The sequence below is a fragment of the Chiroxiphia lanceolata genome, chromosome Z, assembly GCF_009829145.1.
Source record: "Chiroxiphia lanceolata isolate bChiLan1 chromosome Z, bChiLan1.pri, whole genome shotgun sequence".
NCBI classification, from domain to species: domain Eukaryota; kingdom Metazoa; phylum Chordata; class Aves; order Passeriformes; family Pipridae; genus Chiroxiphia; species Chiroxiphia lanceolata.
Window position 1 is genome coordinate 67,302,222 of NC_045671.1, and position 27,351 is coordinate 67,329,572.

The 27,351-nt window shown below is 42.0% G+C and overlaps 1 protein-coding gene across 7 annotated transcripts; it reads left to right on the forward strand.

The window, feature by feature from the left end:
* Positions 1 to 11,331: 11,331 nt before the first annotated feature.
* On the forward strand, positions 11,332 to 27,160 carry CLTA (clathrin light chain A). Of its 7 annotated transcripts, none has more exons than XM_032675930.1 (7): positions 11,350 to 11,606; positions 18,123 to 18,160; positions 21,469 to 21,583; positions 22,915 to 23,026; positions 24,413 to 24,466; positions 25,654 to 25,689; positions 26,716 to 27,160. In XM_032675930.1, exons 1-7 carry the CDS (start codon positions 11,396 to 11,398, stop codon positions 26,885 to 26,887), a joined length of 738 nt encoding a protein of 245 aa, XP_032531821.1. In that variant the 5' UTR covers positions 11,350 to 11,395; the 3' UTR covers positions 26,888 to 27,160. The 7 variants fall into 7 exon arrangements, with proteins under 7 accessions (XP_032531825.1, XP_032531821.1, XP_032531820.1 ...); XM_032675929.1 differs by having other exon boundaries at positions 11,363 to 11,606; positions 21,466 to 21,583; XM_032675932.1 differs by lacking the exon at positions 24,413 to 24,466 and having other exon boundaries at positions 11,363 to 11,606; positions 21,466 to 21,583.
* Positions 27,161 to 27,351: the final 191 nt, after the last annotated feature.

Here is a 27,351-nt window from a genome sequence, read left to right on the forward strand (position 1 = left end):
AAGAGGAACATAATTTTCTCCTTAAGGATACCTTCGTGGGCAAGAGGAGAAACATTAATTTAGCAGAGTTATATCTGTTGGTCAAATAAGCCAGGGTAAGGTTTGCTACTTCCAAGGACCTGATTATGTGTATCATAGCCTTGTGTTTTGGTACTTTTAAAAAAATAGCACATTCAGGGATTTAGCCCCTGAATCCACACCTCAGCTAGGCAAGGTGGAGGAGCTGGAGAATCTGACAGACATGTAGACACACTTCTGACATTTTGGGCCTGTCTGTGAGGTTTTTAGTGGAACTGAAAATCAGTTATTTCAATTGTTATGATTTTGAGGTGCGCATCTTTTTTTGTTTCTTTCTTTCTTGGTTGGTTGATTTGGTTTTTGGTGGTTTTTTTTGGTTGTTTTTTTTTGTTTGTTTGTTTGGGTTTTTTGGTTTTGGTTGTTGTTTTTGTTGGAGGGGGGAGAAGCTGAAATGAGTCATGAAATGAGACATTATCTACACACAATATTAGCACCAACATATTGTCCTTTGCACAACTGCAGTTGCAGTAGTGTAGTAAGTCTTTATGCTGGTATTGGCTGTTTCCTAAGGGGAACTGCATTTTTCTGAGAGATTGCAGTGACTGCTTGAACACAACCAACAGACTCTCAACTGTGTAGTACTATATGAGAGATAGCATAAAAAATTGCCTCAGTTTCAAATCAGAAAAGGCTTTGATGAATGGCATACCATGATGTGTCAGTGCTGAAGTGACACACAGAATGGATGCTGTCTTTTACCAAGCGCTGAACTTTGTAAATTATGGCGAGGACACTGTATAAATATAATTTTTTTGCTTTGTCTTATTAAGTATTATAGGCAATATAAAATGCTTGTAAACATATAAATCCAACCACTTCTCTAAAAAAAGGTCCATTTGGAGGCTGTCTCATAGACAGGAAAGTTTCACGACTACAGAACTCTTACTAAGCATTTCACCAGGTCATTTACATTGACTACAGTCACAGGTGGGTACAAATGCAGGCATAGTTATTTAGGGGTAGTGAGTGATAGTTACTGAAAGAGATCTGGATAAAATATAATCACCACAGAAATGGCTGCATTTTGTGTAATGGCCAATACATACTTTATATTTATTTTCATGAAAATTTATCCAGGGAGAGAATAAAAAGTTGGAAATATGTTGCAGGAATTACTAATATACCCCACAATGGGCCATAACCGTAGAATTTAAGGAGTTACATAAGGTTGAGAGCCACACCATAGTCTGTTGAATTTTAAGGTTGTAAGAATTAACTAACCTTTTTATTTAAAAACCTCAGACTGTTATTGGCCATATAAAACAATTTGCGAGTGTAACCTTGATACAGCATGCATGTAAGAGCTGAGAATAGTTATAATGAAGTTTCCCCCAAAAGCTAGCTGATTGAAAGAGCAGTTCATTAAGTAAGTGTTTCTTAATTGTAACATTTGAAGCAGGTCTCTAGTGTGCTACGTCTCACTCAATTTTAGTTTACAGTCTAATGCACTACCATATGAGAATTTCTCCAACTAAACTGCATGGCTTGAGGCTCAAAGCCCCAGCTTGTTCTTTGAAGTTCTTTAGGTGCTTTAGGTTTTTCCTGCACAAATGCTTACCTCCAGCTTCACAGAAGAAACACACCCTTTTTTCCTGGGGCATGTTCCTTGTTCAACCATCAGGAAAAGAAGCAGGAAAAAAGAAATGCCTCCAGAACACAAATAATTAACTTCTGGAATAATTTTACAAGGGCAGAATACCATTTTGCCCTTCATAGTCTAAAAATGACAGAAGATTGAGCCCCTGTGCTTTTCTTTATCCTGCATCAAAGCAGTAGTAGTGGAGGTAAGAGGATATGCACCTATATATATATATGCTTCTAATGTAAAGTACAAAAGTGAGAAACAAATAATATTAGTACAGAAACTGTGCAACAGTGAGAGAACTATTCCAACCCAGGCAGTTTTATACTACTTAACACTTTCTCGTGGGAGTCTGGCCACAACAATTCCAACACTATATTCTGTGAAACTGTATATTCCTGTGTTATGTCTAAAATCCTGGTTCTGTTGGAGGTTTGTCTTTTGTTTCAGTGGAAGACTAACACTGAGGATTTTATAGATGTATTTATGCACAATAATAAGAAGCATACATAGAATACAATAGAATACTTCCAATTGGAAGGGACCAACAGCTGTTGTCTAGTGCAATTGCTCGATCATTTCAGGGCTGATCAGTGTGATAGTTGTCACACTGATAGTTATCACACTAACCAAACTGAATTTATGTGCCTTATTCGGGAATTACAAAGCTTGAGACAAGAAGTTCATGTAGTTTATGCACTCAGACACAGACTTTTATACAGTCCTGAAGCTTGACTGGCATGATACAAGACATTTAAGAGTCACAATCCTTGAAGCAGGTAATGTGCTTGAAGCTTTGACATAGTTTGTAGGAAGAGAATTCCATGATGACCCAGTGATGACGACCATTTGTCAGCAGCAATTCTTTTCAAATATCAAGATCTAGTCCATTTTAAAAAGATTTGAATTTCTCAGTGGATTTTAAGTCTTTGGTCTCCTTTCCCTGGACTATATACTCTGCAATGCTGGTGGGTGTTAACTTCCTGTGGCCACACAATTTATTTGGCTCATTCTGTTGTTTGACTGCTTCCTTATCTTCTTTGTTATGTCTAAAGCAGTGTTCTCAGCATTTAAGGTTATAACTCTTCAAGAACCAGAAGCTGACTGCCACTGAGATGTTTATAGTCTTGTGGTTTCAGTTTTCAGCCTGTACACACATTTTCAAGGTCTCTGGTATTATGTCACACTTAAACTCCAACAAAAGGCACCCGGTACCAAGCTTCAGTTTGCACTCTAAGTTCACTCAAGCTAATAAAAAAACCAACAGCCCACAAGTTCTTGTAGCCTTGCAATGGTAGAATTAGGTTTCTTACTAGCAATGACAGTATAATTTTTACTGGGCCACCCAGACAAGGGTGACAGGCAGTATACCTCCTTGTGGTGACAGCAAGGATCTGTTTTCTGCAGATTTTCTCTATTTCAGCACAGCTTCTGAATTTTAGTTTCCACCCAAGTTCTGACAAGCCAAGATGACCAGCATGCTTCCCTTTCACTCTGTGCAACTTTCTCTTGCAACTTTGAAAGAAGCCTGTGTGTTGTGAATGAGTCTAGATGTGCTAGTCTAGATGTGAATGAGTCTAGATTGCACCAATGGATCAATTTATCCTGTAAGGAGATCTTGCAGAGTTTAAGCTACTGTTTAAATGACTTCTATAGGAAGAAGTGGGAGACTGAGATTGCATAAGTGTTTGGAAGGGGTGGCTGGGATGATGTAAGTGAGGCAACTATTACTGATAACCAAGGACTAAGTGTTGCAGAAGCAGGAAGGGATTCAGAAGGGAAAGGATATAAGGAGAAACCAGGGAATAGTGACAGAATGAGGAGTGACACTGGCTGATACTGGGTCAGTGGATGGGTGAGAATGGTGTGAAGCCCAAAATCTGAGGAGACCAAGAAGCTGGACTGAAATTTGGGGGATCGGAGAACTTGAAGGAGACTGGTTTCAGAAGAAATGCTGCTGGAAATAGCAGCTGAGGGGACTGAATCACAAAACTCAAAGATTCTTTCCCTAGTGCTGTGAGTAATATGACACAAATGGGACTAGAAATAAGGAGTCTGCATGAGAAAAAGGCAGGAGAAAGACCGCGAAGGATACAGAACAGATGATGTTAAACATAATATTTTTTCCTAAAATGTTACATGTGAAGGACTATGATCCATTAGAACATATTCAAAATTGGTAAAGATTTAGAAATTAGTCAGATGCCTACCATCAACACATTTTCCCCCTCTTCAGTCTCCCTTCTTCTCTCCCCTCTCTTTCAGGTATTTCCTGTGCTGAAGGAACAGAGATCTCTGTGTTCCAACAGTCTGTGTATCACAAGGATGTGCTGCTTTGATTTGACATGCACTAGGGCTATGACACAAAGCACATGTTTAGGGCTATAAAGCCCTCAGATGATAAGAGCTGCTAGTTTTAAGATTGTTTTTCAGTCATCATTTTTGCCTCTTTTACCATACTTAGTGAACAATCACTAAAATATTCCCCTTAAGAGCAATTTTGCCCCAGACTGTACCAAATGTAGTGGAGGCGACTCTCCTATTCTGTATATTCTGGGTTTTAGAAGACAGCAGGGAGACAGTGACTAAGCTTCAGGGAAGAGAAAAGCTGGTCCCTAAATTGACTCAGTTCTGATTCACTGTTTTTGCCACCAAGTTGCTGGATGATACTGGGCTAATCACCAAAACAAGCTGTTCACATCCAATTCCCAAATCAAATTCTTACAGCTGGCTTATTAAAGGCACTATTATTTAGTTTACAGATTTGTTGAATTCTTGCAGCTACAAAGGACTAGGAGAAGTGTGCTGAAGTAATACAACAGTTACATAAAATACCTGGTCTTTGGCATCTCTGAATTGGGAATAAAAAACCACCATCCACTCCAATCTGGTTGTATTTCAGTTCTGCTCTGTTGGGGCAGAGGATAGAGGAGGGTACACTCTGTAAAGTGTGAGGGGGAGGAATAATTCTCTCTCACCTTTTCGAGAGGTGTGTAAATGTAAATGTAAATGTAAAAGTAAATTATTACTTTGAAAAGCCTCCACACTCTCGTAAAAGGCACAAGGGAGAGCCATAGGACAGAAAACAATATATCTGTTGTCAGAGTAACAGTTGAAAAGTTTGTGGTGCAGAAAACCTGTGACGCAAAAGCCAGTGAGAATAAACAGAATATTTGGTGTCAGGGTCCATGTTCCCAGCAGTCCCATGTCAGCTCAGCTGGGGTCTGTCAGTCCTGCCTCAGTGGTGCTGCAGGAGTACCAGTCACAGCTCAGCCTCCTGGCCTGCCTGGCTGACATCACAGCCTGACCCACCTCATTACTACAGTCTGTGGGCTGAGGTCATAGCCAAACCCATTCCCAGCTGCTTTGTAGATATTAGTCACAAGTTCTCAACAATTTGCTTTCATTCCCATTGTTAGAGGCATATCTTGAAGGTGGATCTAGTTTCTTTTCTCCAACAGATCAGAGTCTAGATATGCTGATGCAAGTGAATACGTTTTTAACACTTGTGAGTATGGTGATAGGAGCAAAGAGAACTCCTGACTTTTACTGGGAAAATAAGCATTCCCATGGATGCTTTGATCACCAAGGGAAAAAAACCCCAAAAGTCAAGTTAATTTATATTGTGACAAGGCAGTTGAATAGATGCTTCCTATGTGTTCAGAATACACCTTCCATATTGAATCCAATCATGCAATTGTTGTTGTCTTTTCCACAGGAAAATGTCCTGAGTGTGTACATCTCCAAAGAAATATTTTAGATATCAACTTGCAGAAAAAGAAGAGAATAAATTAATGAACATGGTTGTGATATTACCAGATTCCTGCATGTTAGATTAGTTGCATCTGGTGTGCTCAGTTGGAGACCACAAGGAGGTCTGTCCTGTATGAAAGCATTGTTTATGCAGATGAAAAATGACCTTAGGAATATTCTCTCAGTCCAAATACTTTCTGACTACACCAGAGAGGAGGGAAATGGGAAAATTCTCACAGATCCTTCAGAAGTTCTTGACTACCCAGTTTTCCATGTAGTCAAACTACCTTTTAAAATTCTTCTAAAAGTCGCAATTAAATTGGAAAGGTAAAACAAAAAATCCCTCTCAATAAAGAATGGCTTTTCACTTGCACCAAAGACTTCTTCACTTGACTTCCTGTTATAGGTGTGAAAAGAGATGTTGGAATTTTTTTATTCCCAGTATCAATTACTGGGTAGTGTGCGCTGGGTAGGGTACACCCTCACCCCACTCTTTTTTCTGGGGTGAGGGGAGCCTGGGGAGGTGGGGAGGAGCAGGGTTGCATGTAGAGGGGCACAGGAGTGGGAGAGGGTTCTTTTTAAAACTGGCCAACCCCACACATCAGAGCCTTTTGTTTGTGGGACTTCCTGCCTATCGCCCTGACGCTCTGATATGTATAAAAACCTGATGGGAGAAAATGAAGAAGAGAAAGACAGGCTCTTTTCAGTAGTGCCCAGTGACAGGACAGCAGCCAGTCAACAGAAATTTAAAAACGAATAAAAAATTAATCTGAGCACAAGAAAACACTTATTTATTTATTTTTTTTTTTGCTGTGAGGGCGCTCAAAACCAGGCTGGAGACAGTACTGGGATTCCTGTGTTTTCTGACTCAGCTTGAACAAGCAGGTTGGACTAACCAGCCAAAGCAAATCTGTGATCCACCTGTCACTGTTAATGGCTAATTCCTTATAAAAACCTTCTATACTGCATTCTGTTCCCTGGGTTCTTTAGCTCCACTCTATCCATTCAAAAGGTTCCCAAGACTTTTACCTTCGTGATCTTGCTTACCCTGTAATTCATGTTGATGCCTCAGAGCTTTTTTTTTATTTTTAAACTTCTATAGATTTTAGAATTAGATGTGTAGTGAATGTAGATTTTAATGTAGCTGTATTATATCCCTTACCCTGTAGCATAAGGTTTACAGATACCCAACCCTATTATCCCATTTCATATCAATCCCTCTAAAATTCCATTAGCATGTTTAGTCTTCTTTTCAAGGTAGAATTGTAGAAAAACACCCTAAGGCCTGGACCAGAAGATATCATACAGACACAGCAACCTTCAAGCCCAGAACTTTGGAGGAATTCCAACAACTGTGTGTGCTGTGAAGAAGATGAAGATGAGGAAGAAGGGGTCCCAAACTCCTCCAGACCCAATTCCCGACAGGGCATGTCAGGAGGCAGAACGGGGCAGAACAGGGGTGGACAAATCTGGGATTGGATGGACCTTATTTTAAAATCACAGAACCACTGTCTAGAGGAGTGTGCATGGTACATATTCCCTGGGCCTCAGGCCTGAGATTAAAGGACCTGCTCTCGTTATCTTATCTTATACACTAAATTGGCCTGGAGTCTTTTTTCTCCGCGGTCTTTCAGGCAACAATATTATTTCAAGTATCTTGACCCCATATTCGCAAACCTCCCTCTTTATGCTACTCTTGTCATATTACTTCCTACTGTTCTCCTCTGACAGTCTGTCCCTCTGCTCTGTTGATCTTTGTGCAGCTCCATTCTTCCCTTAGGCATGGAACAATATCTATCCTTTGCTTACCCAGATTCTGCTTGAATACCATGCACGCTGTGATGATTAGAGATACAGCTGTAACAGCAGCAAGAAGTAGCACCACAGCATCACACGTTTATTAGTTGTAGGTACATTTCTTATTTTATCTACTACTGGATGTTCTTTGGAAAGCAGCCGCACCTCTTGGAATGTTTGCGTTTAACATTTTGGATGCTACCCCCATTGTCTCCTCATTACTCCATCTAATTAAATTCTCATGGCAGCAAATCAGCATGATAAATTGAAAGCACTGTGGTTTGCTTCACAGAGATGCTTCAAGCCCTTTTGCCTAGCTGGTGACTCAGTGCACTCAAGGAGCTTCTCTCGGGAAACAACTACCTTCCTTCTGGGGATGAGAACTACATAGATTTAAAGGGCTGGCTTCTCTTGGGTGTTGTAACACCAGTTTGATTGTCTGTACCAGGTGACTTGCTCTTTGCTCTTCCAAGGTAGGCAGAGTGGGCAGCTGGCTTATTTAAGCCACTGATGTCAGTATGAGTTATAGACCCTGGCTTAGCTTTAATTCCAGCCCCATCAAAACAAGGTGAACAGCTGCAGCACGAGTCTGTAGTGCAGATGGGCTTGAGCTGAAGGACAGTGAAGTGTAAGCATGTTTTCTTCATGGGCTTTAGTCTTCATAAACCCATTTAGTAGAACTGTTAACTGTAGCTTTATGTGCCCAAGTCACTGTTTGTGCAGTGATCTCTACAAATCTGCTTTGAGGGAGCTTCCAGGCTGATGTGGTGTGCAGGACAGCTGCTGTGGAGCAGAGAGATGCTGTTAGATTTATGTGCCTCTCAAAGCAGTTCTTTCTGGCTCCTGTACCTTGCAAAGGAGTAGCAATCCGATGAAGTAGCGACCATCTCTCAGATATAGGAGTAGTTATAAAATACTAGGTTTTCATATCTGAAAAGCTAAGGGTTTTTCCTAACTTCTGTCTACAGCATGAAAGTCCCTAGCCATCAGCAGGTTGAGGGAACGTCCTAATTGATTTCAGTGGGGCCTGAACCAGATCTTAGTCATTAAGTGCTCTCACATTCTACTCGCCATTGACTGTGGGCTCTTGTGTAATGAGGTCCTAGATAGAGAGATTTCCTGAGATATGATTCATGTCCAGATGTCAGTTGTGCAATGCCTTTCTTGTCTGCATACTTACAGACTGTAAGGATTTGCATTTAAATTTTCTGCTCTGGAAACATCTGCTCTACTAATTACTTATTAAGTCGGATCAAGGGTTGGACTTGATGATCTCGGAGGTCTTTTCCAACCCAGTTGATTCCATGATTCTATGATTTCTTAATTTCTTAAAAGGAAAACATTCTGAGAGAGTCAGTAAAAATCCCACTAGTCTTACAATGATTTCCTTAATGTTCAAACTGCAGAACTGTAAACCCATATTTTCATAAATGCTCAAAAATGTCTTTTAAAACTACATCTAAAACAGATCTCAGTACATACAGAAATTGGAATTATATGTCATCCTCTTTCAAAGAATGGAGAGAAACAGAACAATCCTGAAACTCTTTTGTAGTCTGACTGCCATTTCATATTTCCATGAGGGTTTATTAATTTAATATTTCTCTAGTAAAGTCTTCTCCTCAGTGTGACACATCAACAAACAACTATGGATGAATTGCAAAGGGTATAGTACTTTTATGTTCTGTACTGGTCTCTAAGCAGTAACACCTGCCTTTAGAAAAGGTAGTATCTTGACTTGTTTTGCAGGGTAAGAAAGCAGGAAAATAATAATAGCTTTGTCAGTGGAAAAGGACTTCATGGTGCATCTGAATTATAGGTAACATAGAAATTTTCGAATTAATCATCAAAACAGATCTAACAACTCACTGTATTTTCCTTTGCATCTAAGGCAAATAACACTCAGTTACTCGTTCTGATGGAACACAGATAACAATTTTCTTGGGCCATTTGAAAAATTGTAATTCTGCTTATATTTCGTAGGCCTTAATCCCTATTCTGCAATTTAAAGACAAGCAAGTAACCGGATTTGCTTTTCATTTTAAATCACAATGTTCTATTTGTGTTTGTGCCATTAAGTCATCAGAAATCCCCCCCCGAGGGTTTAGAGGCAGTGGAAAAGCAAAAGAGGAAGTGGCTAGACTGTCGTCCAAAATTCACTATTCACAGTTAAAGGGAAGCAGTGCGACATTCTCTTTTTGTTTACACATAAGGAGAAAAGAGTGATGAAAATGCACATGGGAGTGTGCATTAGAGGAACTTATGGGACAAAGTCAGCAAGTTTCTGTGAGAGCATGGCATGCACTTCATGATGGTATTTCATTTTTATGGTCTCCTATTGTGAGCTATAGGCCTGCTTACTGCTGTTATTTTTAATTCTTTAGTTTTCCTGTGGCAGCTGGAGATTATTTAAAATAAATGACCTTGCTGTGTTTCTCCTAGGAGACAAAATTCAGGCAAGTCTAGCTTCCTGCCATGCCAGATTGAGTTTTCATAGGAGAAACTAGGCATGTGTTTTAATTGACTGAGTGAGGTGAAGGGAGCATTCTGTCATACTTCAGGAGTTTGCTTGTGCTTTTTTCCCCTAGCAAATGACGCTGACGGGTGGCGGAAAAAGTGTAACTCAGCATGTGGTTTGTCTCACACCGTTAAAATCACGTGGGAAACCTTTCTTTCTGAAAGGTGTTTGAACTGGACTATAACATAGGCCTGGGTGGCATTACCTCTCATCATGGCTGGGCTTTGGAAATGAAGATTTGGGGAGGGCTCTACCCACGTTTGTCACAAGCACGTTGGTGGCTGAAAAGGCCAATACGAGACAGGCATGTCTGATTGCAAAAGGCACAGCAGAAAGACTCCTTAGGTGGTAAATTCTGCAAGGCACGGTTCTTTCTGCGTTGTCTTTTCTCCTCAAGGGTGATCCTGCGTGCTTTCTCAAAAAGCATCAGCAGCGTTATAGATGGTGTGTCTCCAGACCTCCTGATTGGAGGCCAGATTAGACCAGTTATGGTGATCAATATGGCCAAGGCTGAGATGTTGTTTCAGGGAGTCCTTGTATCTCCTCTTTGGGGCTCCTCTCTTGTGGCAGCCGGTGGCAAGTTCACCATAAAGCAAGATCTTAGGGAGGTGGTGGTCCTTCATCCTGGAGACGTGTGTCCCTGGAGCCTGGTGGGCTGCAGGCACAGGCATTACCTCTAATATACCATGAAACGTACACACAGGCTTACGGCAGCATGTAAGTGGAGTTAAACAGGTACCTCTTGCAGCAACTGCATCAGCTTAGGAGCTGCCGCCGTAATTTTCTCCTTTCTTTCAGCAATATTTTTCCCTCTCCCTACTCTCTGCTGTGCCAATAAGCTATTTGTGTGGTCAGCAGGTTGAAGGAGGTGATTCTTCCCCTCTACTGTGCTCTTGTGAGACCCCACCTGGAGGTTGGGTCCTGGTGGACACCAGTTCTGGTGTCCCCAACATAGGAAGGTCATGGAACTGTTGGAGCAAGTCCACAGGAGGGCCATGAAGTTGATAACAGGACTGGAGCACCTCCAGTATGAAGCCAGGCTGAGGAAGCTGGGGCTTCCAGTGCTGACAGGACAAGGAGCAATGGGTACAAAGTGAAAACCGGGAAATTCAGGTTAGATATTTTCTTTACTGCGAGGGCGGGGAGACACTGGAACAGGCCGCAGAGTCTCTCTCACTGGAGACATCCAAGAACCATCCCTTCGCAACCCCTCGCCACGTGCTCTGGGACGACCCTCCTCGAGCAGGGAGGTTGGACCACACGGCCCAGAGCGGTCCTTTCCAACCTGACCCACTCTGTGACTCCGTGCTTTTAGCTTCCCAATGCCGGGGAGAAAACACAAAAAAAAAAGAAAAAAACACCGCAGAGGGAAGAACCGGTGTTTTCCCTGACATGTTCCGCGGGCGGGGCCGCAGCAGCGCCCACAGCAGCTCCCGGCGGAGCGCGGCTCCCCGGGCAGGGCGGGCCCGCACGGGCCGGGGAGGCACAGACCCCGCCCGCCGCCGCCGCTCTGGGCGCTGATTGGCTCGCGTTCCGCCAGCCCCGCGGCCGCCGCTCGCTGATTGGCCACGGCGGGCAGCGCTGGCCGCTCATTGGCGCAGCCGCTCCTCCGCCCGCGCGCTGCCCGGCGTAGGCGCGGTGCGGAGCCGCAGCGCGCGCCCGCCCCCATGGCCGACATGGAGCTCTTCGGTGCCCAGCAGCCGCAGCAGCCGCCGGCCGGCAACGGGGCGCCCGACGGCGCCGAGGAGGATCCTGCCGCCGCTTTCCTCGCGCAGCAGGAGACCGAGATGGCGGGCATCGAGAACGACGAGGGCTACGGCATCCTGGAGAACGGCGAGGTGCCCGAAGCGCTGCAGGGTTCCGAGGGCCTCGGCGACGGTACGCCCTGAGGGGGCGGCGCGGGGGACGGGGGCGAGGGGTCCCTGCTCCCCTTCTCCCGCGGGGGCGCCGTGTCCGGGCGGGGGCGGTGCCGGCGGGACCCTCGCCCCGGCTCCTGCCCCGATCAGGTCTCGGCTGCCCAAAGGTGGCCCCGGGAGGGTCAGGGCCGTCCCGAGTGTGCTGTGCCACAAGGTGAGCGGCCTCCCTGCTCCCTCGGGTGCAGTTTGTATCTCTTGGAGATGCCCGAGGTGTATCCCGATGAGAACGGCGCTGATCTCTAATCCAGGAGCGTGCCTGAAAGGAAGGGCCGCTGAAAGCAGAATAAATATGCCCCTTGGGTTTCTTGTCTTCAGCGGGATTTATCTTAGTCTTAAAGTATGAGAGCAGTTAAGCTAATGTTTAATTTTAGTAAACCTTTAGCCTTTGTTCCTTGGTAACCTTTGTACTGAATGTGACAAACCTGACACTGCAGAACCCTCGTTCAGAGGAGGGAACTACAAATCAGCGTGTTTCCAGTTAGTCTGATGGTAGCCAGAGCAGCCTTGAGTAAACACTTATCATTATGAAAGGTTTTAACTGAAGTCTGACTGGAAAGGAGTTGATGTTCCAGCACTCTAGGAAGACCTTGCTTATCAGTAGGTCCACAGGAACATATTTGTTCTCATATGACGTTCCTTTCTCATGGCAGAAGGATGCCACTCTGATTCTTCAAAATAAGTTGAATAACCTTGCTCTCCAGTTCCCTGTCAGAACATCTTTAGAATGCAGTCTTCATTTTGCAGCCTGATTTCTGAAATTAACAGTGTATCTTACGTATGAGGATGCAGGTTTATAGTATCTCTTGGAATAAAGCTTAGCTAGATAAACTGAGTAATGGAGACCTGCTGCTTCCAGTGCTTATTTACTGGTAGCACTGCCCTTAAGACCAGCTCATTCCTGAAGTCCAAAACATATGGCTTACATACTTCCTGTGAAAAAGAGTGTTTACCAGGGAGTAACTTGCTCCAGCACTGGAACATGAGGATAATTGTTATCAGACCACCATCCTGTTTTGGTATCAAACATAATTTGACTTCCGTTATTCTATGTGTAGTGCAGAAACAGGCACAGTGGACACTTTGTTTCTTACTTTCAAAAGCCTTAGACAGACATTATGCCTAACATTGGCTTTATGTTCCAAACAGTCTATGGAACATTAAAGTAGCTGTTGGGGAACCAATTTCTTTGAAGAAGGTTCTGTCATTGGTCTTTCTCACAAAGTGCTAGAACCAGCAAGAAGCATTCCTGGTCTACATGCATTCAGTGTGACTGTTGCAGAGTATTTCCTTGTGAAAAAGTCAATCTGTTAAATGCTTCTAGATTGAATTGATATCTAAAAGTAGTTCTTAAGCTGCTTTTCAAGAGATTTTTTTGTCAAGTCACGTCAACTGATTTGTCATGAAATGCAGAAGTGTTATTGGAGAGCTTTCTCTAGAAAGAGGTTCATAAAATAATAAATATGATAATATGATCTCAGGATCTGGGAAGTCTATGTGTGAACTTTATGTCATCTTTCCTTGTATGCACTGTGATTGCATTTGAGCTTTGGCCTGTTAAATAGGGATGGGAGATGGTGCTTGTGGACTTCTGATGGTCCTGTTTTTTAGCAGAACATTGATTTGTTGACTGTCAGAGCCTGTACTCTCTCCCTCCATGTTAAAAGGCTCAGCAGACCGCAGCAATGCAAACTGTACTGGTTCAGTCATGGCGTCAAATGATCTGATGACTCTGTTGCCATTTGTGTTAGAGATTTCCTATCATCTGATCAGTACCTTAATAAATATCAGGAAGTCGTAGTCTCTAGTGTATATTAGCTTATTAAGCTGTTTTGTAATTAAATAGGTGAATGCAAATTTCTTCTTGAAACAATACTAATTCTTATGTCAATGCTTAAGCGTCGTGATCAGGGATTTGTGGATTTACTTTTTTTAACCGTAACCTTTTTTGAACTCCTTGGTCACAGGTCAGTTGGATAAGTTTTCTTTCTAAATACTGGGCCAAAAGTAACAAACAACTTGGGCAGCTCTCAACTGAAGTTTGAAGATCTTAACTTCAAAATATTGTGACAAGCAATCACCAACTCCTTGACATACGCTTTTAAGAATCATAGTGTCTCATCAACAAACAGGTTTTAATTTGAAGTCTCTTGATAAATGATTAGATAAATACATGGACAGGAGCTTCATGGATTGTTAATATCAATATTGGGAATTCTGCTAATTGTCATAATGGTGGATACTGGGTGAGTATGGGGGGAATGGCAGAGCGTCACCAGGCTCGTGTGTCTCACACAGCATCACTTCATGTTGCCATGGTCAGGGTTGGAATAGTGGCCTGATCCAGTAGGCCGTTCATTATGTAGAGAGCTGTCCTGTTCAAGCTTCCTGGACATGGGAAAAACTGATTTCCTGTGAAAGATGAAGCATAACCACTGCTTCAGAAAGCAGGAAGTGCTGTATGAATCAAATAATACAGTACTGTTGCCTAGTTATTAGTAACTTGATGTCTCATGAGATTTCAGTGATAAATCAATGTTTACATATATTTACAGTCAAATTCTTAATTTCTCTCCAGTCTGACAATACTAGGTCTTCAGGTTATATCAGTTCACTTGCTGTGTTCTCTGAGCAGGAGAGAGTGAGTTCAAGTGGAGATGTGTGGCTTCTAGGTCCTGTATGTCGATATAAAAACCTTGTGACAGTTTATTGAGTAGCTTCCTATGGAAAATTTAATTCAAAGACAAGCAGTTATATATGTTAGCAATTATGCAAACACACACAAGTTTAATGTAGGCTGAGTAGTCTCATTGCCTTCACATTTTTAAACTCTGTTAGTTTTATATGAACTTGACTGAATGACATTTCTCCGTCTACTGAAGACATTCATGAGGCTCTAGCAATTAAGAAACTTAATTGTGTTTTGTGTTTGTCAAGAAACTGCGTATAATAGCATTTCAGGAAGTGAATATCAATTTAATTGAAAATTGTTTGGCAAAGAATTTATTCCTCCTGTCTCTATAATTAGCACCACAGACAAAACGAGTTACTTGTCTGTGACTACTGATATTTTTTCTTAATCTTTTGAACAGCCATTTTTCTAGGTTTTGCTGTGCAATCTCCATCTGATACTTCAGAGCACCATGAGGCAGCACCAAGAAATGTGTAATGAAGGAATGGTATCTGTTTAAGTTGTATTAGTGATGCTGCATTATTTATTATGAAACTCAGGGGCAGAAAACCCCAACTTTTGGTTTGCAAGAGAATACTACACCTACTGGGAGATTATGGAAGCTGTTATGGCACAGTGTTATTGCAGGTGTGGTTTAGTGCTTGTTTATTGATTACTGTGAAAATGAGGGAGCTCTAATGGGTTTTGATATGACAGCAGGTTAGAACTAAAACACAGGAAAGAAGCACTCTTCCTAAGGTGCTTAGCTTTATTTTGCACATAGGCACACGGGTGAGTTATGTAAAGAAAAACTATTTCTCCCCCAGGTTCTTGTGTAACTATCTAAACAAAAACTTTGTAGAGAGGTCTGCTTTCTTATTGTCTTATGGTTGAGAGGTAGGTAAAGGGGAAGCATGACTGTGTCTAGAAGAAAAAGGATGGGAAAGTAGAGCTTGAGTGGTGATGTTACTTAACCTTATGTCAGAATATATTACACTTGGTTATGTTCTTCTGTTGCTTTAACTACAGCTACTAGTTCACTGAAAGTAGCAATGAAGAAGTAGAATACTTGCTGTTTAAAAGAGATGCTGAAGGTAACTCATTAAAAGTACTTTTATTTTAAAAGCGCTCAAGAAAAGTGTTACAGTTGTCTGCAAATCCCTGCCTCTGACTCTTCTGATAACAGTCCTCTTGTGCATTGAGAGTCAGACTTCAGAGAGGCAGGTGAACAAGGCTAAGCAAACTTCCTTTTAGCCTAGTGGTACTGAGTGATATTAATGCATGTGGTAGCCTTCACAGTAGTTGATCCTCATTGTGATAAGCCTCTGAGGCCGTAAATTGACTTCTAGGACTGAAGTGACAAAATGGTTGTTGTATTTATCTTCAAACTACCTGGCCCTTTCTTTTGTAAACTGTAGTAAATGTGGAAGGCCCTGGTGCTAGCTTTGTGTTTCTGGCAAGCTTGGGTGTTGCATCTGTCCTGTGAATCCAAGGTAGCTCGTATGACTTATCCTCTCCAAATCCTTCCAGACTCTAAAAAATGTCTGGGTTGCTGTGTGAAAGTTCACTATTATTCTATTGTCAGCACGTGTTACAGAATTGTAGGTGTTTGGACATGTTCATTGGGACAGTGTCCTCAGAAATAAAGCTTTATCTTAAGTTCAGAAGCAAGCAACAAGGAATATTGATCATTACTTAGAAAGGGATAATTATAAATGTGGAATGTTAACTTCAGGAGCTTCAAGGTGCAATACTGTGATAGAATTGAATGAACTCTGAAGCCAGTAGGCCTCGTTGTTCAGGGCCGATGAAAACGTTATGATGGCAGTACCAGTATTCAGAGTTTTTCTGCAGGAAGTCAGTTATGAAATTGCACAGAAATATCTGATACGCAACTGGCATTAGTTATTCATATGAAGGCTGGCAAACAGATAGCTTTTCTAGACTTCATACTTAATTATACTGAGACTGGAGAGCTGAAATGAAGGGATGTTTGACTATTAGTCTCGTTCCAATTACCATACTTGTATTGCCATATGACAGCATGCTGGTACAGTTCCATTTCCTCTTCTGCTTGCAGTATGCTCAGTCAGCATGCTGACTCTGCACGTTACAAGTTCTAGGGAGCTCAAAACAGATGGGAAGTTTCTTCTAATACTTTTGGTGCCTCTGACCTGGTTGCCCTCTGGAGACAGCTCAGTGCCAGTTAGTGGCTGTTTCTGTGCAGAAGAAAAATGGCCTTAAGACAAACTGTCTGTTTCATCTGAGCTGCAGCCCTTGGCAGTGATGTTGTTCCTTTTACCTCAGTCTACCAGCCTGAGTAGTGAAGACCGTAATGAGTGTCTGTTGGTGTGACAAGAAAACTTCATTGTATTACCACTGTTCCTGGAAGCATCTTCAAAACTTAAAAGCCCTCTTACCTAGCTGGTGATTTTTGTCTTCAGAAAGGCTCCTGTACCTTGCAGAGGAGTAGCAATCAGACAAAGTAGTGACCATCTTTGAGATATAGACTAGTTATAAAATACTAGGTTCTCTGAAAAATAACTGAAAAGCTAATTTTTGTTAACTTGAATCTTTCTCTACGGAAGTTAGTAACTATGTATCTTCCAACTTAACTGCCATTCTTGAACTGATGAATTTACAGTCCTCTGCCTAGCACACTTAATGATTGCTATTCATGGCTCAGGGATAAAGACTTAAAATACTTGCCTACTTCCCTGGTAAGGGAGTATAAAGAGCTTCTTGTGTGCCATTAACACTGGTATCATGAAACTGGTACACCCCTAGGCATAAAGAAATAAAAGATACAGCAGCATAATGCTCTTAGTTTTACGTGGGTCAGCTATCTGTTTTTAAGAAGATGGCGCAAAGCAACTTAATATTTCTGCTTACTGTAGTATGGGCTTGGTACAGTCACTTCTTTCACTGAAGGGTGTATTAAGATGGTGGAAACACTTCTGTGTGATAAGCTTATCCATGGTGGCATTATGGGTGAGAGATACTTGGTGTATCATGCAGGCAGATGTTATGTGATGCTGCTCCAGAGAGATGCCCTGCTGAGATTTAGCAGTTCTTGAAAATCTTGGTGTATTTTGCGTAGTCCAGAGGTTTAAATAGTTTCACAAAATTAGGAGTTTCTCTCACAACTGACATGTGTTCTCTATGTCTCTGTTTTAATAAGGTGAAATTTTAAGGTTCTGTAGCTTATCAGTTCCTGAGGATCAATTGCCAGTGTCACTTCAGGGATAATAATGCTGCAGCTGAAGTAGGAAGCTACTAAGCACGTCATCACAGATGGTAGCAGAGAGGTGGCTGCTAGGAATGTTAGCTGTATCTTTTGAGCTGATTAGGACGTAACCAGACTAGGATAAGAATTACTGAGTGTTGGCTGCCAGATTATCAGTCTTCCAAGTAGACACTGAAACAGTGACAGTCATCCATTTTAACTTTGGAACAGTTGTACAGCAGTCAGCTTCTAAGACTGGGAGGAGAAAGTGGGAGTATCTTTGGAACACTGAAGCAGCTTCTCAGCAGTATCAGCTCTACTGTTTATACAGTTTGAAGTAGGATCTTATGGTGAAGAAATGCCCTCATATTACTGGTTCTGCAAAATAATGGCCCACCTGTTTTTTCATGCCTGTCCAGAAAAGTACAGGGAAAAAGAAGTGTCCTGTAGGGTATCTAGGAACACTCATTTTCACAACTCTCACATTAGATACTCTAGTAAAGCTTTTCATACAAGTTACTGAAATCAGTAAATCTGGCTGTTCTGTCTTTTCTCAAATGACTAAACGAGTCACCTCTTTGCAGATGCTGTTGATGGAGTGGTTAACGGGGATGTCTCTCAGGTAAGACAGAAGTATTCTGTACTGAGAATGTACTGTTCTACTCTGAGAACTTTACCTTAATGTAGACTAACACTTCCCGTTTATTATCTCTAATGTGCTTTTGTCTCATCTCTGAAAAGGAACTTCTAGTAGCTCATCTCATAAAGTTGTCAATGCTCTTAATATACCCGTGTTCTGAACTTGGACTGCTGCTTTAAGTTACCTCTATTTTGAATTGTGGCTTAGTAGTACATAAGCACTGTAAAGCAGGCTGACAGGCTCTGTGATATGGCTTCACATTGACGTGCCACTGATAAGCTAAAAGCATGCTCTGATTACCTAGTTTAAGGCAGAGTTTTCAGATTTGCTTGCTCTTTAAAGATAATTCATGCATCCTGGTTGCCTTATTGAGATTGGTCTTACAAGGAGCTGACTGAAAACATTACTTATTTCTTAGTGACACAGAGTTGCATGAAATTAAGCTGGTGGCTAAATAGCTCAATCAGAATATGAAAGCATGTTGGACAGCCATGGTAATGACAACAGGAGGAGATACCTGCTTTATTAGCGTCAGGGAGGAATGAGGCATGCTAAGGCAATCACTGTGTTGTAACTGAATTTCACACTGGTTTGTCCAAGGCATTGTCATTGCCTGGTGTCACAGTTGGCTGGTTAGCCCTGATTAAATGAATGCTTGGGGAGGAAGCAACATATGAGCTACTTACTTCTCCTTAGAATTTTTAAGTGAATGCAGAGCTCTGTGGAAACACAAACCACTTTCACTGCTGCTAATATTTCTATATCCTCAGCATTGCTGTGAGATTGATGGGAAAATTGTATTTTATTGGCCCTTTGTGCTTCCTTATACAACAGAGGGTAGATGAAATACCTTGATTTTGTGTTTGAAATTCTAAGAGACCAGTTGCTTTGGTTGATAGAGCTTCCTCTTTATGAGGAAAAATGGACTGAATGGTCTATATATAACTTTTGTTTTAGCTATTAGTTGGCTTTGTAGCTGGCCAGTATATTTTGCTTTGGATGGAATATGAAGCCTGGTGGTGTTGCACCAGGCTAGCTCCTTCTCTTGCCATTATTCCTTTCTTGAGGACTACAGGAGGTCCAAAGAGGGGCAAGGCACAGCCAAATAAATCTGTTGTTAACTGCAGTCAATCTGGTACTTTGAGGAGAGGTGTTTCTTAGCTCTGTTAAGGGTAGGATGAAGAAATAGGAATTGTTAAACTTGGAGTATCCTCTATAGCAAATAGCACAATATTGATTAGCTTTGTGAATTCGGTGTATTAATGATAGCACTATTCATTGCATTCTCAGACAACTGCAAGAGAAGTGTAGGGAACAGACAAAGATCTCTATGTAACCTTTGTCGACCTCACTGAGGCTTTTGATACTGTGAGCAGAAAAGGTCTGTGGCAGATTTTGGAACGTTTAGGTTGTCCCCCCAAGTTCCTTAAAGTGATCATCTCACTCCATGAGGATCAGCATGGCCAAGTCAGATATGGCAATGCGCTTTCTGAGCCCTTTCTAATAACCAATGATGTGGAACAAGGCTGCATTCTCGCTCCTACCCTATTCACAGTCTTCTTCAGCATGATGCTCCAAAGGGCCATGGCAGACCTCGAGGATCAGGATGGTATCTACATTTGATATTGTACTGATGGGAGCCTGTTCAACCTAAGACGACTGAAGGCCCACACCAAGACCTTAAACCATCTTGTCCGGGAGCTGCTCTATGCTGATGACGCCGCCCTTGTTGCCCACACAGAAGCAGCTCTGCAGCGTTTAACATCCTGCTTTGCAGATGCTGCTGAGCTTTTTGGGCTGGAAGTCAGCTTAAAGAAGACAGAAGTTCTCCATCAACCTGCACCTCAGGAAGTCCCCCATCATCCCCACATCACCATTGGCCAATCAGAGCTCAAATCAGTCCAACAGTTTAATTACCCAGGCAGCCTCATCTCCTCGGATGGTAAGATTGATGGGGAGATAGACAACAGGTTAGCAAAGGCATATAGTGCTTTTGGAAAACTCCATAAAAGAGTATGGCGTAATAAACACTTAAAGAAAAGCACCAAGATCAGTGTTTACAGAGCCATAGTGCTGTCTACTCTCTTGTGTGGTTCTGAATCATGGGTCATCTACTGCCACCACCTGCGTCTCCTAGAACACTTCCATCAACGCTGTCTCCGTACAATCCTAAAGATCCACTGGCCAGATTATGTGACCAATACATCTGTTCTAGAACGAGCAGCAGTCACAAGTATTGAGGTCATGTTACTGAGAACACAGCTGTGTTGGGCAGGGCACGTCTCAAGGATGAAGGACCAACCACCCCCTCCCTAAGATCTTGCTCTATGGTGAACTTGCCACTGGCTGCCGCAAGAGAGGAGCCCCAAAGAGAAGATACAAGGACTCCCTGAAACAACATCTCAGCCTTGGCCATATTGATCACCATAACTGGTCTAATCTGGCCTCCAATCGGGAGGTCTGGAGACACAGCATCTATAACGCAGCTGTCTCCTTTGAGAACACACGCAGGATCACCCTTGAGGAGAAAAGACAATGCAGAAAGAATTGTGCCTTGCAGAATATACCACCTAAGGAGTCTTTCTGCTGTGCCTTTTGCAACCAGACGTGTCTATCTCGTATTGGCCTCATAAGCCACCACAGTGCCTGTAACAAATGTGGATAGAGCCTTCCCAAATCTTCGTTCGCGAAGCCCAGCCATGACTCATTGCAAGTCTTTGAGCTATTATATAGTAAAAAGTATGCTAGTACTCAACCTGTTTTGATGCTTAAATATTGAAATGCCTCTAGTGTTATAAGCTGCACACAGCAATCCAAATTTTGTAATGTATCAGTTGGGTTTACAAATGTCTCTGATGTAGACAAGTAAGTTGCAGAGAATGTTTTAAACTCCTATGCACAAAATAATAAAAAAAATTACTTTCACAGTAAAAATTTAAGGTGAAATGAACTTGGATAATATCTAGGCTTACAACTGTATAGTAAGGTGCTAGGCATTGTCTTCTGTGTTCTTCAGGCTTGGTGCTCTGCTACTAAGTACATGTGGTGCTTGTCTTGCCAGTCATCCTGAATTTTTGTTTGATTTCTAGAGACAGTCCTGTATTAATTTCCTTCAGTTCTGATGTAATTTCTGGCAAGATGTTTTTCCTATTAATAGTGGAAGTGTGTTATAACATCAGATGAATGGGCTCAGTTCAAGCAGAGACTAATTTTGCATAGCTTCTAGGCAGTTACCTGAAATATTCGGTTGTCATGTATAAATGACTGTACTGTTCCTTTTCTCTGAGGAGACTAATGGTCCTACAAACTGCTATGCTGCCATATCCCAAGCAGATCGACTGCAGTCAGAACCAGAAAGTATTCGTAAGTGGAGAGAGGAGCAAAAGGAACGCCTGGAGCAACTTGGTAAGGAAGGTATTTGTGAGTAACTTAGTGTCAGCTGCTCTCAGGCTGAGAGAGTTGGGGTTGTTCACCCTGGAGAAGGGAAGGCTCTGGGGAGAACTTAAAGCAGCCTTCCAGTACCTAAAGTGGACCGATAGGAGAGCGGGAGAGGGACTTTTAACCATTTTGTAATGGCTTTAAACTGAAAGAGGATAGGTTTGGATTAGCTATTAGGAAGAAATGCTTTACTGTGAGAGTGGTGAGGCACTGGCACAGGTTGCCCAGAGAAGCTGTGGATGCCCCATCCCAGGTTGAAAGGGACTTCGAGCAGTCTGGTCTAGTGGAAGGTGTCCCTGCCCATGGCAGGGGACTTAGAACTAGATGATCTTTAAGGCCTCTTCCAACCCAAGCCATTCTGTGATTCTTAAGCAGTGGATTTCTCAGCCATGGCTCTGCCTCTTCCAAGTCTTAACATGCTTCTTGAGTTTGAGCAGCAAGTCTGGATGAGTGTTCCAGCAAGCAGACTTAATACTGGTGTGGAAGTCAGCAAGCAAGTGGCTTTCTGAACCTGTACTTACAGATAAGCTGACAGAAAATGAACAGCTTTTGTAAGTAAAACAAGATAGTAATAATAATAATAATAAATAAATACTGCAGTCCTCAGTACTTTTTTCCAAAGTATAAAGATTGCTTATTTTGTAATTGCTGAGGCCATCTGTTGCCACATAGATCTTAATCTAATAGCTAAATTAAGACAGTAGTGGATTATTAACTAAACTAAATGCAGTGATACCTACAGCACAGCATCTAAGAGCCTATAAACTGGTATGCTTTTCACTTGCATTGTGGAAGAGCCTTTGCTTGAAATTGTTAGGATAGAAACTTCTGTAAAATGTGGTTCTGGACAGAGCTGACCCTGTTGATTCTCTTTTGGGCTAGTTACAGCAGATGAGCTTGTCTTGAACTGTAGGTTGTTGTAAAAGTATGCTGAGTGCCAGATTCCCTCGCTTTGTCTGAAGTGACAAAGTTTGATGAGGTTTGTTCTCGTACTGGCATAGCAAGGTTTGAGCAGTTTGCAGACCAATAGACTTGCTGAATCTGAACTAGTCTACAAATACAACACTATCCTGAACTGAAGTGGACTGTCCCAGTTATGCAGCACAGGAATTCTGTTTAGCTAATCCTTTGAATGTTCATAGTATTTAGAATTCTCATAGCATAAATCAGGAAATCTCCTTACCTTTATCTGAGTAGATGAAGCAACTGTCTGGAGTGCATCCTGAGCCATCATTTGAAATGTTAATAATTTATGTCTGGAACAAACACGACTGACAAATCAATTCTTAAATCTTCAGATGCAAACTCACGAAAGCAGGAAGCAGAATGGAAAGAGAAAGCAATAAAGGAGTTGGAAGAGTGGTATGCAAGGCAAGATGAAAAGCTTGAGAAAACAAAAGCCAGTAACAGGTAAAGTTTGTCCAGCCATTGGAAGAGTTACAGTACTGGAGATGAAAATAACTGGGGAGGGAGGTTAGAATACTTCTGGTATGTCCTAAGGCACTAGTCCTTCGGATCATTAAAATAAACACTCCTACTAACTATCTTTTTAAGTTTTTTTAAGGAATCTAGATTAAATGTCCAAGAATAGCAAGAGGAAGCGTTAAGAATGATCCGGAATCACTGAAGATTCCTTAAGACACAAAGTTTGAACATGGCCAGAAAATGTTTTACTCTATCCACCTGTTGGCATGCTCCTAGCTGCACAGGCCTTCAATGATTTCAGCATTTACCTACCCCGAGACCAGCATTCTTATTGCCATCTGTAGAACACGTAGAAATGGAGTTCTAGTTAGACATTGCTACAAATTATTTATATGTTAAAACCTTTTACCGCTCCTTTTGGAAGTGTTTCAGAAATACTGTGAGTCAGTTCTACTAGTGAAAAACTAAATGCTGACTGTGTCTGTGGTGGTTTGAATTGTCTAATTATGGGCCCTGTGGCAGAAACTAATGACTTGGCTGCTGGTCCAGTAAGCTCTTACATTTTCTGAGGTTCCCTGTGGAATTTTGACTTCAAGCCTACGTAAAGCTAAATGTGATAGTACCGATGTAACACCACTTAGATTTCTACTTCATTCTGTCCAGGTAGTCATCAGGACTGCTTTATACTTTGGGAACTCACAGACTTCAAGATGAACTGCTGTTTTGTTTGTTTGTTTGGAGTTTTTTTTGAAACACCATTTTTCTTTGAAAATGGCTGTCAGGGTTGTCTTTAGTAAGTGGAGTCCTACTCTTCTTTCTAAAGGAAGAAAGAAGGCTTACACTGCCTACAGAATTATGGCTTTGCCACTTCCATTCACTGAGGAATCCACTATCTTTTTGTTGGGCCAAGAAAGGGAAAACAGGATTGGTGCTTTTCTAGGTGGTGACCAGAGCTCATGATACCCCCACAGCTTTATTATGACCAATGTTTGAGTGCAGGATATGGATTCTGGAGCAGGGTCCATTAAACAAGTGTTGTGCAGGAGTGTTTGGCGTTCTCATGAGCCTGGTGAGATCTCTTGCCTGATGATAGTTTCTGTTCACTGGAAGTAGTCTAACGCTAACATTGGAGCTCTAGTCCTCAACTAGCTGGTCCACACTTCTAGGATGTAGCAGAACTTTTGTGTTGCCCCTCTGATCAATGGCTTAATTAATATATTCCATGTGGTAACTGCTTTCCTGTTACAGTAAGCCTAGGTGATGCAAGGTTAATGTGCTTGTTAAAACTGCCTTCAGCTGTGTTCTGTACTTCTCATCCTTATTTCTTTTCTCCTGCCTGCTTGCCTGCCTGTTGGACTACTTGCTACCTAGGGTGGCAGATGAAGCTTTCTACAAACAACCCTTCGCTGACGTGATTGGTTATGTGTATGTTGCTTAACTACTAATTCTGTTTGCTAGTCAACGAGATACTGAGGAGGATCAGAAGTAGTGCTGAGTGTCTTAAGGTGAATTCTGAATATTTCAGGGCAGTACAAGCTCATATAAGTAAATAGCCTTTAGTTTTTGGACCGACTCTGATCTGCAGTATGAAGTGCAGTTTTCTTGTATGTGCTGCACAAAGTAGCACTTTCAGATTAAGTCTTGTAGTATACATACCACTGGAATTTTGGTAATGACATAGGGGTTTACAGTTGCTTCCAGGCCAGTGAACACTGCTTAGCAAGATGCTTTGCTGGGTATGTGGGTTAGGGACTACAGTTTCACATGGATGCTGTATTTAGTCCTTCCACAGAAAAGCAGTGTTTAAGTCTGTAATAGGCATTTGCCTACTTAATCAGAAAAATACTCAAGCAGTGCTTGCACATAAAGCTCTGTAAGCCAAGGAAGGTAGAAAGGAATCACCTGACATAAATCAGGATAGAAGAGGTGTGTGCATGTAGAAATAGGGGGGACAGTTAAGAGAACAGATGAAAAGTACAAGAAGGTGGTGTTGGAAAATCAGCAAAAGCTGCTGGGAAGACATTTAGGAGCAGCTCTGTGTAGATGTTTTGCCAGCCTAATGGGTCAGTAAGAACACAGCCATGACTTTCAAGCCCCAGTGAGTATGCTTGTTTCCAAGGGGTAGAAGGAATGCAGTGGTCATTGGCTTGTTCATGTATTTTAATTTCTTCCTTTAATTTGTAGACTTGAATTAAAAGATGGACGTCACAGATTGTAAGGTGACACCTTTAGAAGGTGTACTGGTGAGCCGTGTTGTGGCTTTGACTGGATTAATACTGAAGGTTCAGTGTGGAATTCATTAGCTAACTGTAGGTGGATGTAAACCAAGACTTGTGAAATGATGGACTTACAGGTGGTGTTTAACTTTTCTGAAATCTCCTGGAGTTGATTTTGTTAGATTTTTTTTTTTCAGTAAAACCCTTATTTTCATATGTCCAATGCAAATGTGCAGTGTAATGCTGCATAATAAAACTAGCTGCCTGTTTCCTGAATGTAGGCTAAGCTACTAGTGCATGTTCAGCCAGCTAATCATCTGCATTAAACTCATTCTCATTTTCTATATCTGACTTAAACTTTCTCTCCTTGTTTCTTTTCTTCTCTTCACCTTTAAGCACAAACATAAATCATCCTTGCTACAGCCTAGAACAGTTAAGTAAAAAAATCTTCACTGCCCCTTAAAAGTGTCATGTCACATAAAGTAGCAGTGTTGTAGTGATCCTTGTCTTCAGTGGTGTCTGTAACCTTATCATCCCTGTGAATAGTGCTGAACCCTCATGGGAAAGTCATTTTCACTGCTTTCTCTGTACTGCTTGTTGGAGTAGATGGATTTGGTTTGACCTCTTGATGCTTATTGCTTTTGCACTCAGGCAGCTACCAGGGCCCCACAGTTCACGTAAACTAGATGCTGGAGTGTTATCCCTGTGTTGAAGCAATGCTATTGGCAGCATAGAAATGCTAAAATAATACAGCTGGAAGCCACTGGCACTAACCTGTACGTAATATACAAAGCCTCCTTAGAGTCTCTGTAGGGTGAGAGCAGTGGAAACATATTTATTCTGTGAGCTGACCTCAAACGAGTCATCTCCTCTGCCAAAATACGCTGTAGTCTATAGCACTCACAAGCATGGGATTCATAACAAAATTCTTATGATTCATGCTGCTTCACTGCAGCATTGGGAATCATCAGCAGATAGTTTTATGATGGCCTGTAGGCCTTGGGGCTGATTTAAATCCTCAAATGGAATCTGTTTTAAGATATGCTCGCAGGCAGTTGTAAATTTCCAGTTGGCAAATGTCCAATATAAGCCATCAAGTGGCAGGGTCTTAACTAGTTAAGACCTGGGCATTTTACCATAAATAAAATGCCTACATAGAAGTACCTTACTTCCTGGCAGTTTGTGTGGCGACTCCTTAGGCAAAGACTCAATGACTGTTCTTAAAACCAAACACCTGTATTCCAACATTTTACACAGCAAACCTCAGCACTGCTTGTGCATAGCATACTATTGCAATCTACTTTCATCTCCAGGATTGGGGCAGTGGGATCTTAAGTGGCCATAATGTCCACAAACAGCTGTCAGGTCACATTCTTATGAAAGAAACTGCATCCTGTCAGAGGGAAGGAGTGTCTTATATGCTGGGCATTAACACAAAGTGCATTGCATTGCTTTTAGGGCAGCTGAAGAAGCCTTTGTGAATGATGCAGAAGACGTTTTTCCGGGCACTGAGTGGGAACGTGTGGCTCAGCTCTGTGACTTTAATCCCAAGTCTAGTAAGCAGGCAAAAGACGTGTCCCGCATGCGTTCAGTCCTCATCTCACTCAAGCAGGCTCCGCTGGTTCGCTGAAGCAAAGCTCAATGGAAACACTACAAATGCAATATCTTAACCTTACTCAGAGAAGCTATGTTTGCAGTAATTTGATTAATTGTTTCAATGTGTTTTTTTTGGACAACATCATGATGTATCTAGATCTGATCATTGTTTGATTGCATGTTCTTCCCAATGTTTCCTTTCTGTGTGTGAAATGGGAGAACCTCCAAAACTGTAGTCTCTGTGCTGTTGTGCACTGAGGTGTCACTTCCCACATTATTGATATTAAAGATCTGTTAAACAGCAAAATGTGTTGTTGACTTTTGGATGAATCAAGGTGGTGTCCTGCTCCCTTTTGACAGATGGTGTTTGAACTGGGTGTGAGCAAACATTTCTCATAATGCCTAGTGATTTCACCTTGTTGGTGACTAGTCCAGACAGCAGTGCTCCTGGTCTCTGCGAGGCTGTCCTCCTTGTTTCATTAAGCTTTCTTAAAGCTC

Excerpts from the sequence above, each read along its gene's own strand:
- CLTA (XM_032675929.1), top strand. The coding sequence starts at position 11,396 with ATGGCCGACATGGAGCTCTTCGGTGCCCAGCAGCCGCAGCAGCCGCCG. Across the intron at positions 18,161-21,465 it reads TTAACGGGGATGTCTCTCAG|GAGACTAATGGTCCTACAAA; the intron begins GTAAGACAGAAG and ends CTTTTCTCTGAG. Across the intron at positions 24,467-25,653 it reads GCTGACGTGATTGGTTATGT|CACAAACATAAATCATCCTT; the intron begins GTATGTTGCTTA and ends TTCACCTTTAAG.